This window comes from Oncorhynchus kisutch, linkage group LG18, assembly GCF_002021735.2.
Source record: "Oncorhynchus kisutch isolate 150728-3 linkage group LG18, Okis_V2, whole genome shotgun sequence".
In the NCBI taxonomy this organism is placed as follows: Eukaryota; Metazoa; Chordata; class Actinopteri; order Salmoniformes; family Salmonidae; genus Oncorhynchus; species Oncorhynchus kisutch.
This window is the reverse complement of record NC_034191.2, coordinates 26,909,451-26,921,910: the sequence shown is the minus strand read 5'-3', so window position 1 is coordinate 26,921,910 and position 12,460 is coordinate 26,909,451. Positions and strand designations below refer to the sequence as shown.

Here is a 12,460-nt window from a genome sequence, read left to right as displayed (position 1 = left end):
ACACAAAGACAGCACTCTTAGGGCCTTCTCCTGCAGGCAAGGTGGCAGAATGGTTAGCCACTATGTTCTGCACCATGTCCAGTCCATTACTACGCTCTATGATTAGCTTACATTTTACAAAACTGTTCAAACAAGATGATACCACAGAGAACCTAACTAACATGGTCTAATGAAATAAGGTCATTGTTGCTTGAGAGTTTGAGACAGTTCCATTATTTTATTTTGGGTACTCACAAGTAGGTCAGAGGCAAAGCAGACGGCAACTGTGACAGAGAGGGCTGTGAGATGGGAGATGGAGTAAACAGCACCACATGATGTTGTTTTCCTGGGAGTCCTGGCATCCAATGCCACCAACCCTTCCATCCAATGCCCTCAGGAACTCCCCCCTAACCAGCCCCTTAATGCCAACCCACAGCCACTCACCTCTGACATTCACATTGCCAAAACACACTCTCACTCACTGGAAATAAGCTAGGCTCTGCAGTGCAGTCCCTATAGCGTGATTGATATGAGAGCCAGCCAGGTCTTTGTCAGGTAGGGGTGTTTTCCTTCTTGAGGAGAATAGATCAGTAAACTATAGGGCTATGGCTGCTAAGGTCTGACCTGTGATAATGTCTGTTTGGCTTCCTGGCATACTGTCACATGTATTTTTTATTTTATTTTATTTAACTAGGCAAGTTAAGAACAAAGTCTTATTTACAATGACGGCCTGCCCCGGCCTAACCCAGATGACGCTGGGTCGTCCCTATGGGACTCCCAACCACGGCCAGATGTGATACAGCTTGGACATGGCGATATACAAAACCATGGTAACAAGATTCATTCAGCCTGTGATCTCAAAGGTTATAAACCTAGGATGTGTTGAAAGTATAATCAAAAGAGGATCATAGTGCACTTAAAGTTTGATTGGTGCGTTAAACCAGTGAATCCTTCTTCAGTGTTTAAGTTACACACTGAAGAAGGCAAATAAGCAGAAACGTCTGTTTATGCTATCCTGATGCAGTAAGAATATATATTGTTTTAAAGAAATAAGCTTTATGTGACATATTTTTGAGTGCAGAAGACCTGTCACACTTTTTCGCTTGTGTTGAAAGTATAAGAACATACAGTGAATGCATATTCTAAAAGAGAATGTGTACAGTAGCTGAATTCCTTACAACCACCAAACAGCTCCAAAAGAATCATACCATTCTGGTCAGAGCACGAAGTGTACAAAGTGGCAGTAAGAGGGTCATTTATCACACTAGACCAAGTTGAGATCATGACAAAATGAGTGTGTAATGCCATCCTGTACCCTGCACTAGATACGCTGCCAAGCCGATAACTGACCCCTGGATGTTTACAACCTGAAGGAGAGGAGGTAGAAACTTTAGGCATCGTTAACACCCCTCCATGCCCACAGGCATTAACTATTCATACTGTGTGTGGCACCTGGAGCTACAGTTACATCCCAATGCTTCAGAGCGGGTTATCAGCTTTCTCTGACAGTAGCAGAAAAGGTGTGGATTCTGACACTCATTGTGGATCGACTGTAGGGTTTGTCTAAGATGATTAAAGGTAGAGTTTAATTTAGATACTGTAATGACTGGGATTCAGGCACTGGGAGAGGGTCTGAATATTTGGAAGGAAGACAAACATAGGAACATTCTTTCAACCTCATTTGTGTAACTTCGGTAGGAGATACCCATTCACCTGATTAGAGGAGTGTCTCGCTAATTAAAACAATTGGGTTTCAGAACAGTTCCCAGGAACTGATGTCCATTATCTTCTGAGCTAGAGAGGATACATATAATCTATCACCATGAGATCATTCCCAAACAAAATGTGTTGATCCAAGTTGTTGACATGAGTCAGAGCCATAGAGTAACAACCCTCTGGGCTCATCACGCACATAGCCTAGATGCATGGCATATCTATGACACTGTCATGTACTTGCAGTGTGGCCTAGGCTTGCCTGGCGTGTCAGGCTTGCCAGCACCGTGGTAAATAGGCATGCACCCACACGGGACACCAGGAGATATTAGTTGGTGATATCTGAGAGGGCCTTCCTGTCCTCGCTAGCCGCTGATAAATTATGGAGCAACATGACAGGGACAGTTTAACCCTGCCAGCACAATAACAAGGATGTTCATCCCCATAGTCATATGTTTATTAAACACTTTTTTGAATAAGCAGCAAGACAGACAGAATACATTACATATGCAGACCTCAAACGGTCTCTTGTCAATTGTAGCCTGCTTGTTTAAGGGTAGTGAATGAGTGTTTGTGAGTCATTGGGTACCTGTATGTTTTCAACCGTGTGCTATGTTTGTCTGTGTCTGTCAGACAGTACCTGTGTGCGTGTGTCTGTGTGTCTGTCATACAGTACCTGTGTGTGTCTGTCTGTGGGCCTCCAGAGCGTCTTCAGCAGAGAATGTAGCTCCACACTGATCACACACCAGGGCCTCAGCTCCAGCTGCAGGGGGACATCTCAGTCATGTGTCATCATCAAACACTCAATATATGGTGTACATTCTTTTGTGAGATGTAAACATTCATGTATACAGTATGAGAAAACAATCAGCAATTTGTACAAAATAATTATGATCATGCTGTAGAGGGTGCAACTGAATTTGATGGATGGGATTCATGGTTATGGCAACCAATGAGCATCTGAATCTCAGATGGCTATAAAAGCTCCACTTTTACTTCCGAATCAAACCAAATTTTTAAAAGATGAGAAAGCTGTTGGATTAAAACCCATTTCAAACCTTGAGCCAATGCAATGCTCTATTTAAAGGTCACTAAGTAACCATCCTCTTCTGTATACACTTTGGTTGTTTACAGTTACATTATGAGTCACACAGAGTAAAAAAGACCAGAACCCATTGGAAAAAACACAACTCTGGCCAAACAATGGCACCAGACAGTGTTCCATGGCCTCTCTATTTCACAGTGAGGAGCTGAGCTGAAGAGTTGTATTTACCCTGTTATCAGGCTCTGAACAGTGCACAGCCTGTCTGCCTGAGTTGACACAGAAGGACTGGGTGTTCTGTGCACAGCAGACAATCTGAGCCTGCGGCACATGCCTTTATCAAAAACACTCCCTAGCCATCTCCGTCAGTAAAACACAGCACCCTGCTCACCTTTGGAATGCCCTTGTCTTTTCATATGAAGAGATCAGAGAAGACAAGGGCACTGACACCACTCAGCTATAGGAGATGCCAGTTGCTCTGACAAGTGGTGATTCTGTACACACACACACACGCACACGCACACGCACACACACACACACACACACACACACACACACACACACACACACACACACACACACACACACACACACACACTCTCCCAGCTGTTTGGATGTGGGCTGGCTAGTGGTGAAATGTAAATCGGTTTCAGATCCATACTGGCCCAGGGCTCTTTCACTGATCTATTTTCTGCTCAGCTGGCTTTAAATGAAGTTAAAATGACTAATTAAAACGCCCACAAGCTTTGGAAACTGGGAGCGCTACAGCCTAAATGTAGTCCTCTTTCAACTCTCCCCACCTCCCTGTACAGCTGCACTAGTCCCAGTGCTGTAGCTAGCTACAATCACCTCATCTGCAGATTTCACCTCATTTCAGATATTTGACATTTATCTTGGAAACAAAACATTTCAGCACACTATGTAGCCTTTTCCTAGATGTAGGTAGGTGATGTACTGCAGTGCTGTCCTTGGCTGAGGGAAGCATTTTAAGGACAGTACATTATATGTTGTGTGTGTTTGTGTGTTGTGTTCTGTGACAGTGTGTCCAGTGTGTTATTTTCTGTGACAGTGTGTCCAGTGTGTTATATTGGGAGATTGCGCGTGATTAGTGAGGAAGAGAATATAGTGCATTGTCTTGTGCCGTCAAAGGCATGGAGTGTGCTCTCATCCATAAACCATCAAACTGTCTCCAGACGCGGCTGCAATAGTCCTCCATCAAAACACTTTGTCTGGCATACCAAAATACAGCCAGCATCGAGCTGAATACCAAATCAGCCCATTAGAGCTATGGCGCACTGGCTCCTTAGCAACCAACAGAGGGTCTAAAGGCTGCTATGGGCTATACGGCAACACACAATGACAATGAAATAAGATCAAACTCTTTCTTTTTGTACAATACAGAGGCTATATATTTTGTTCATGAATACAAATTACATGAAAGAAGGTTTCAGAAATCTATTTGTAATGAAAGATCAAAGTATCTAAATGATGTGTAACAGGCCTATATTACACACACTATAGCCAGTATGTCTCACCAGGTCATACCGATGCAGACAGGATGAGTAAAGGAGAGTAGCCGTTTGCCAACTAGCAGAATACTTACTGTATGTCGTGACCTGATGTAACTATCATTCAGATCATAGAGTTCCAAACATGGATTAAAATGTGTCTACTGTGAGAGATCAGATAGTTTATGAACACAGTTTGGAGAAAGGGAACCTGTCATCTGTCAGCCATCTGTCATCTCCTATCACTTTTACAGGGATCAGAGGAAAGACAGATCAGAAGAGAGGAAAGCCAGGGTATAGCAGCATTGTTTCTATTCTTCCTTACATCAGAGTGGGGTTTCTGTTTATATTTTTGTTTCATTTTTAAGCCCTCTCTCCGCCTACTCTCCTCCCCTTCTCCTGCTCTATTTTGGATAAAGTGGCTGGGAGAGCAGTCAGGTCTGATTAAGTCGGCGTTTGGGTACAGTGTGTTCCTGGACACACATCTGCGAGCGAGCCATCACACACGCTTCGGAGCACTGGCAGAACACCCAGGCCTGCCGGCAGCTGATGATGTCATCACTCAGAGGGACAGCGCTGGCGAGGAGCCAGACAGACTCTCCGAAAACACACACACACAGATTCACAGAGAGAAGACAAAAGAGAAGACAGAGACACTGAAGATCTGACACATGCAGAGACAGTCTCAGACAGGAGACAGATAGGAGACAGACAATAAGGGGAATACTCTTTCCTATGGATCCTTTAAGATATGTATACGTGTGACATAATGAAGAGGTACATGTGAAAACAGTACAGCTCTATCAGGGGTATTCTGAATGGAATTTACTCTGTTATTATCATCATATGACAGTGTTACCTGAGTGAGAGAGCATGTGCATCCTGAGCCGTACACTGTCTATGAAGCGTTTGCCACAGAACTCACAGCCGTGTCCCTTCTCGCCTCCACTGTGCAGCTTCCTGTGGGGACAGAGACAAAAGGACTGTGATGAGCCAATGACTGAGGTCTCAAAAATAGCAGACAATAGCAAAAATGTTTTTGTGCATTTTCTGAAGGGTTTTCAAAAGGCAGCAACATCATTGTCCTTGTACAGAACAGCATGTTTAATTCCATCCTGAAAGTATCCCTCTCTGTGTACTGCTGCATCATTAGAGTAAAGAGGTCTCAAAGAGTTGTGAGTCACACAGTATCACACTGTACAAATACAAAAGGAGAATGGGATAATTTTAGAAAGCACAATACAAATAAACGTGCTTACACCCACGTACACATACAGACAGACAGAAGCACAGGCACCCACATACACATAGACACAGACACCCACGTACACATAGACACAGACACCCACGTACACATACAGACAGACAGAAGCACAGGCACCCACATACACATAGACACAGACACCCACGTACACACACAGACAGACAGAAGCACAGGCACCCACATACACATAGACACAGACACCCACGTACACACACAGACAGACAGAAGCACAGGCACCCACATACACATAGACACAGACACCCACGTACACACACAGACAGACAGAAGCACAGGCACCCACATACACATAGACACAGACACCCACGTACACATAGACACAGACACCCACGTACACATACAGACAGACAGAAGCACAGGCACCCACATACACATAGACACAGACACCCACGTACACATAGACACAGACACCCACGTACACATACAGACAGACACCCACGTACACATACAGACAGACAGAAGCACAGGCACCCACATACACATAGACACAGACACCCACGTACACATAGACACAGACACCCACGTACACACACAGACAGACAGAAGCACAGGCACCCACATACACATAGACACAGACACCCACGTACACATAGACACAGACACCCACGTACACATACAGACAGACAGAAGCACAGGCACCCACATACACATAGACACAGACACCCACGTACACATAGACACAGACACCCACGTACACATACAGACAGACAGAAGCACAGGCACCCACATACACATAGACACAGACACCCACGTACACATAGACACAGACACCCACGTACACATACAGACAGACAGAAGCACAGGCACCCACATACACATAGACACAGACACCCACATACACATAGACACAGACACCCACATACACATAGACACAGACACCCACATACACATAGACACAGACACCCACGTACACACAGACACAGACAGAAGCACAGACACCCACATACACATAGACACAGACACCCACGTACACATAGACACAGACACCCACGTACACATACAGACAGACAGAAGCACAGACACCCACATACACATAGACACAGACACCCACGTACACATACAGACAGACAGAAGCACAGACACCCACATACACATAGACACAGACACCCACGTACACATACAGACACAGACACCCACGTACAGACACAGACAGAAGCCCAGACACCCACGTACACACACAGACACAGACAGAAACACAGACACACACGTACGCATGGAAATCAAGACACACACTCCTCTCGTAACTAGTACAACATTTTAAAAAACTGACTTGCCACTTTGCCTGCAGCAAACCCCATGATATCATATCACACACGTCCAGCCATGCGAGGCATCATCTGCATTGTTATCCTCATATCCCCCTCTGCAGTACAATGGTCAGACAGCAGTCCTATAGACAGTTCTAAACAGACCACAGTCAAATAATAGATGATCTAATACATAGTACCAATAAAATATTAGGTCAACAAAACTCTTCAATTAAATCAAGAACACCCGTTACATCAAAATAGAATAGAAAGCAAGAGGATTTAACAGAAAACTAGGGAAGTGATCCACTATAAACCAGACACCTCATACGATTCCCAGCTTTCTCCTTTAGATAATTAACTTAATCAAAGCTGAAGTTAAAGTTCTGAGAAGGTGTGCTATGCCCTAACGAACTTCTCTCTCCCTGTTCTCTCCACAAATGTCAATGTGACTAAAGTGGATGATGCTCAGTGACCTGTCTCCTGACATGGACTAGTTTCATTATAACACCAGCAGTCACCAGAAGGACTGACTCCTCCAACCTTCAAACCTCTGCCTATCTCCATGACTGAGCATTGGCTAGCTAATACCCTGCTGGATGTTCTGTCATCAGGCTCTTTCAAACACTGGAGTGGCACAGGCCTGAAATGTCAACCATCTGCGTGGGAGGAGAAAGGGTAGAAGTTGGTGCTCTGACACTGATGATGGCTCGGTTGATTGATTTAGCAATGGTACCTGAGGACCTGTCTGAAGCTGTTGTAATGTCACGAGTAGCACTGCTCACAAACTAAAGCTGAGCTGGTGTAGCACATGTCATCAACAGAGTTATGGGAAAGGTGACTCATGAGTTCACAATAATCCTACAAGTTATAAACCCACCAACCTCTAGTCGACCTCTAGTCTAAACCCACCAACCTCTAGTCTAAACCCACCAATCTATAGTCTAAACCCACCAACCTCTAGTCTAAACCCACCAACCTCTAGTCTAAACCTACCAACCTCTAGTCTAAACCTACCAACCTCTAGTCTAAACCTACCAACCTCTAGTCTAAACCCACCAACCTCTAGTCTAAACCCACCAATCTCTAGTCGACCTCTAGTCTAAACCTACCAACCTCTAGTCTACCTCTAGTCTAAACCCACCAATCTCTAGTCGATCTCTAGTCTAAACCCACCAACCTCTAGTCTAAACCCACCAACCTCTCCTCTAAACCCACCAACCCCTAGTCTAAACCCACCAACCTCTAGTCTAAACCCACCAACCTCTAGTCTAAACCCACCAACCTCTAGTCTAAACCCACCAACCTCTAGTCGACCTCTAGTCTAAACCCACCATCCTCTAGTCGACCTCTAGTCTAAACCTACCAACCTCTAGTCTAAACCCACCAACTTCTAGTCTAAACCCACCAACCTCTAGTCGACCTCTAGTCTAAACCCACCAACCCCTAGTCTAAACCCACCAAGTCATGAGGCAGCAGTATAACTGTCAACCAGTGGCTTCTGCCTTCCCATGCTAAGAAGCCTGCTGATCCCTATAAGGGCAGGCTACTCTCCTTCCTCACTAATGCAAAGGAATGCATACCAAATGCACCCAGAGACAGTTTTAAGTATGAGTCATATCTAATTCAAAATAATCATACAGAATTGTGAAATTTAGAAACTTAGTAAACAGCTTCATTATGCCACACCATGTATGCTAAGTGGCTAACAAAGACCCATTTCATACCTCTCATGAAGTCCCTCTATTCAGGCACAAGAGCAGGTGTCTTTTTTTAAACAAACTAAGATATTCAATATCGTTGCTCCCAGGTCTTTCCTTTGAAGTCTATTAACGTGTTAAAAGTTAATGAAGACAAAAAAGAAAAAAATCACCAACCGTTAAATTAGAAGTTGTGTACTACAATTTATCTCTTCCTGCAAATTCTAACAAAACATTTAACTATTTAGCATGAAGACTCCAGACTCACCACACACATACACACTCCAAATCCCTACCTCGGTCTCTCACAGACCTCCTAGTGTATAGCGACCAGATAGAGCACTTTGTAGGAGAAGGGGTGACACAATCTAATTGCATTCCACATTCAACTACATTTACTTGCCGGCACTCTCTGACAAAATACTTCCTTCAATGATACCTTGAGATCCATAGTACCTAAAGACACCCTGGAGATATAACAGTGAGTTGAGTATGCAGTCTGCAGTAATCTGTACTCTACCTGTGTTGCTCCATGGCCTCTTTGTTATGCAGCTGGAGACCACAGTCCCCACAGCTCTGACTCTGACTCTGGCCCTCCCGCCTCATCCCTGCTGCAAACTGGCCCAGCCTGCTGAGGATCTCCCTGTGGAGCAGGCCCTGGGGCAGCAGTCCCCCGTAGGCCCTCAGGTCCAGGGACATGGCTAGGGAAGGGGCCACCGACATGGGCATAGGCAACCCCACCTCCCCTATGTGATTGGAGGGCATGGATGAGTAGAGGGAGGCCAGGTGTTTCTCAGCCAGCCCAGGGAAACTGTCCAGAGGAGAGTTGTTCCCCACTATGCCCCCCTCCTCTTGGCCCGAGTGCTGCTCTCTAGCCGAGGTGATGACACTGCCTCTTTGGGGGGTCCCCGGGCCCTCATCTCTGGGCTGGTCCGATTCAAAGCCTCCCTCCCCTCCGCTGGAGGACCGGCCCTCGTAGCTATTGACTTCATCCACCTGCATGTTATTGTCCTCTGTCTTTATCCTCTTAGTCAGAGGCAGGGAGGGGTGCTGTGCTCCATTGAGGCTGTACTGTAGTGGAGACTGACCCAGGCCCTCCAGACTAAGCCCTCCAACTTGTGTGGGACTAGCTACAGGGAGCCCCATAGGTAGTCCCCCTGGCATAGAGGGACTCCTGTCAGTCATGTGGTACAGTGCCAGGTGGTGCAGGGCGGTGGGGTTGATACCACCCTCCTGCATGGAATGCTTCTTGGAGATTAGCATGTTTCTCCAGTGCCTTGCCCTGCTTTGTTCACTCTCTCCAGACCCATGGTTCCTCCCACTCAGACTCAGGTGGTCCTGCTTCTCCTCTGATTGGATGGTCTCCAGGACCTTGAGGCACTGCTCCTCCAGGTACTCGATCTCCAGGATCTCAGCGGCGTACAGCAGGTCATCCAGGTCCTCGGCCGTGGCCTGCAGGGAGGCCGTGTAGGCGTACTCCAGGATCTGCTGGAAGGTCTTGGGGGAGAGGAAGTCGAGGGCGTAGCGCAGGCTGCTGCGGTGGAACAAGATCTCAAACATCTTGCTGGTGCAGGCCAGGACGGTGCGGTGGGCCGGGAACTCCTGGCCATCCACCGTGATGATGACGTCACACAGCGTTCCCGACAGACGCATATGATTGGCCCTGTGCAGGAGCGTGGCGGGGAGGGTGGGGTTGTGGAGCTGGAGAACACCCATCTTAGTCAGATGATCCGTACAGCCTCGGACCCTCTCTGAGCCCACGCATGAGGTGTGTTCTATCCCACCTGCTTTTCCTTCAGTGTGTCTATAAGTCTAAAGGGAGATACAGAAGAAACCACATTAAATATTCAAATCTCAGATCATGGCAATGACAGTACAATTAATAGTGAATAAGAATGGTCTGGTTGATTGCCATGTTTAAATGATGTCTTATGTCAATATCTTGCATGTTCAACAATTGCAGAGGGAAAGAAAAGTAATAATATTTTAGCATTGGCTGGCCAAATGTCAGGCACTGAGTTGAAATGTTGATATTGTATGGTAATGTGTCACTATAAGAATACTCGGGAAGGAAACACAGGAGAATTATAGATTCCCTAAATCCAGGAGTGCACCATGAGGTCTGTTTGATACTAGTCACGCACTGTATATGTCTATACAGTGCATTCGGAAAGTTTTCAGACCCCTTGATTTTTCCAATATTTTGTTAAGTTACATACTCATTCTAAAATGGATTAAATTCTCAATTTCGATTCTCATAGCAAAGGGTCTGAATACATATGTAAACAAGGTATTTATGTTTTTACTTTTAATACATTTGCAATTTTTTCAAAATACCTGTTCTCGCTATGTCATTATGGGTTATTGTGTTTAGATTGATGAGGATTAAAAAAAAATCCATTGTAGAATAAGGCTGTAACGTAACAAAATGTGATACAAAGTCAAGGGGTCTGAATACTTTCTGAATGCACTGTATGTCATAGGCTGCAAATGGACAGAGCCATACACTATCACATGTGCTGTAAATGCATTAGTACACACGCACTTTAACTGTATTACTGCAACAGGTAACACACGGATGCATGTACTTTTATGTCTATACTGTCTATAAACTGAGCCACTCGCTGATATGGGCGCATATGGATTGCGTAAACGATTATAGATGGGCTACAGCGGGAACACTCGAGAATACATCGATCTAATAAGTTACTACTATCAAACCACGATTACATTTCAACCAAATGTTAGATTTAGAAAGGTGAAAAATACCGTTCACAATCACACACATTTGGAGCGCTTTTTTAATGTTTGTATGGGTGGCCACTCCTCAACCAATATAGCCTATATAGCCTACGATCATAAAGATAAATGCTACGATAAATAGTTCCATGATTATTTGTTATATTTTCTGACCTTCAGTGACCACTGACCCATATACACATATACCCATATGGATAATGCTGACACAGCCTGGGTAGTTCCGCAACAGAGCGCATCAGGTGCTAACTATGCTCTGATGGAATCACGAATTCCTACCCCAAAACACCAACATGTACATTTATCTGGTCACTAACGCTCTAAACATGAAATAATTCAATATGGCCATAGTGTTAAACTGTAGGGGAGCAACACATAGCCTGGGCGCACAGCACGGCACGGCTTAGTCACGTCTCTCTCTCTGTCTGATCGTATGGCGGGCATACTAAGCAGTCAAGTTTTTAAATCCGTTACAGTAACGGCGGGCAAACTTTAGCCCAAATAACGTTTTTGGAAACGCGACTATGCATATAAAAACAAACACAAATGGATTGCCATTTAGTGAATATGTCAATTAATAATTCAGCATTGTCCATAAATTGGTAACATGGTGAAGAATAGCTATTTCAGAAAGTATTTTCGATTCACCTGTGCAACGGCAGTATTACTGCAATAGAGAACATTGAAAGACAACTATTTTGCTATCATTCATGCCCCTTACCTTAGCGGCCTGTTACGTCCTCACTCATCCGATTGCGTTATCATTCAGGCAACATCATGGTAAGGCATTTCACAGAACCCGCTCCAAACTCATCCCCACTCCAAGTAGGCAAATTGTCACCCAGGCGACGTCACAGCTTTGAATGATTGTCCTCTGTTCCCGGTTCTATCAAGGCTGGAAAGAGAGACATCTACAGGGCAGCAGTCCTCACGACCTGGTTTTTGGGCAGGGTGAATGAAAGTCAGTTGTCTTTGGATCCAGATGCAATTGAAAACAACTAGTTAAATTAACCATTATTCATCACTTACTGAGATTTAAAAAAAATACTGGTAGGTCTGTCTGGGTTATATGTGTCTGCCCTTGCTCATTACAATTATATTAGTCACTCAAGTCTCGACAGAGGAGCAAAAGGAGTCACTAACTCAGGGAATCCAGCAACACCAACTCATTATCATACCCTATTACAATCTATCATTTTCCTATCTCTTCACGTAATCTAGAAGGTAATAAT

General features: G+C 44.9%; 1 protein-coding gene across 2 annotated transcripts in view; it reads right to left on the bottom strand.

Moving 5' to 3' along the window:
- Positions 1-12,063, bottom strand: part of LOC109909149 (zinc finger and BTB domain-containing protein 16-A) — a 38,553-nt gene extending 26,490 nt beyond the window's left edge. For both annotated transcript variants that reach the window (XM_020508103.2, XM_031796182.1), the window contains exons 1-4: positions 11,950-12,063; positions 8,992-10,283; positions 5,102-5,202; positions 2,369-2,455 (exon numbers count right to left, since the gene is read on the bottom strand). In XM_020508103.2, coding sequence (XP_020363692.1) covers positions 2,369-2,455; positions 5,102-5,202; positions 8,992-10,187 — 1,384 coding nt within the window. In that variant the 5' untranslated portion in view covers positions 10,188-10,283; positions 11,950-12,063. The remainder of the gene's footprint in view (positions 1-2,368; positions 2,456-5,101; positions 5,203-8,991; positions 10,284-11,949) is intronic.
- Positions 12,064-12,460: the final 397 nt, after the last annotated feature.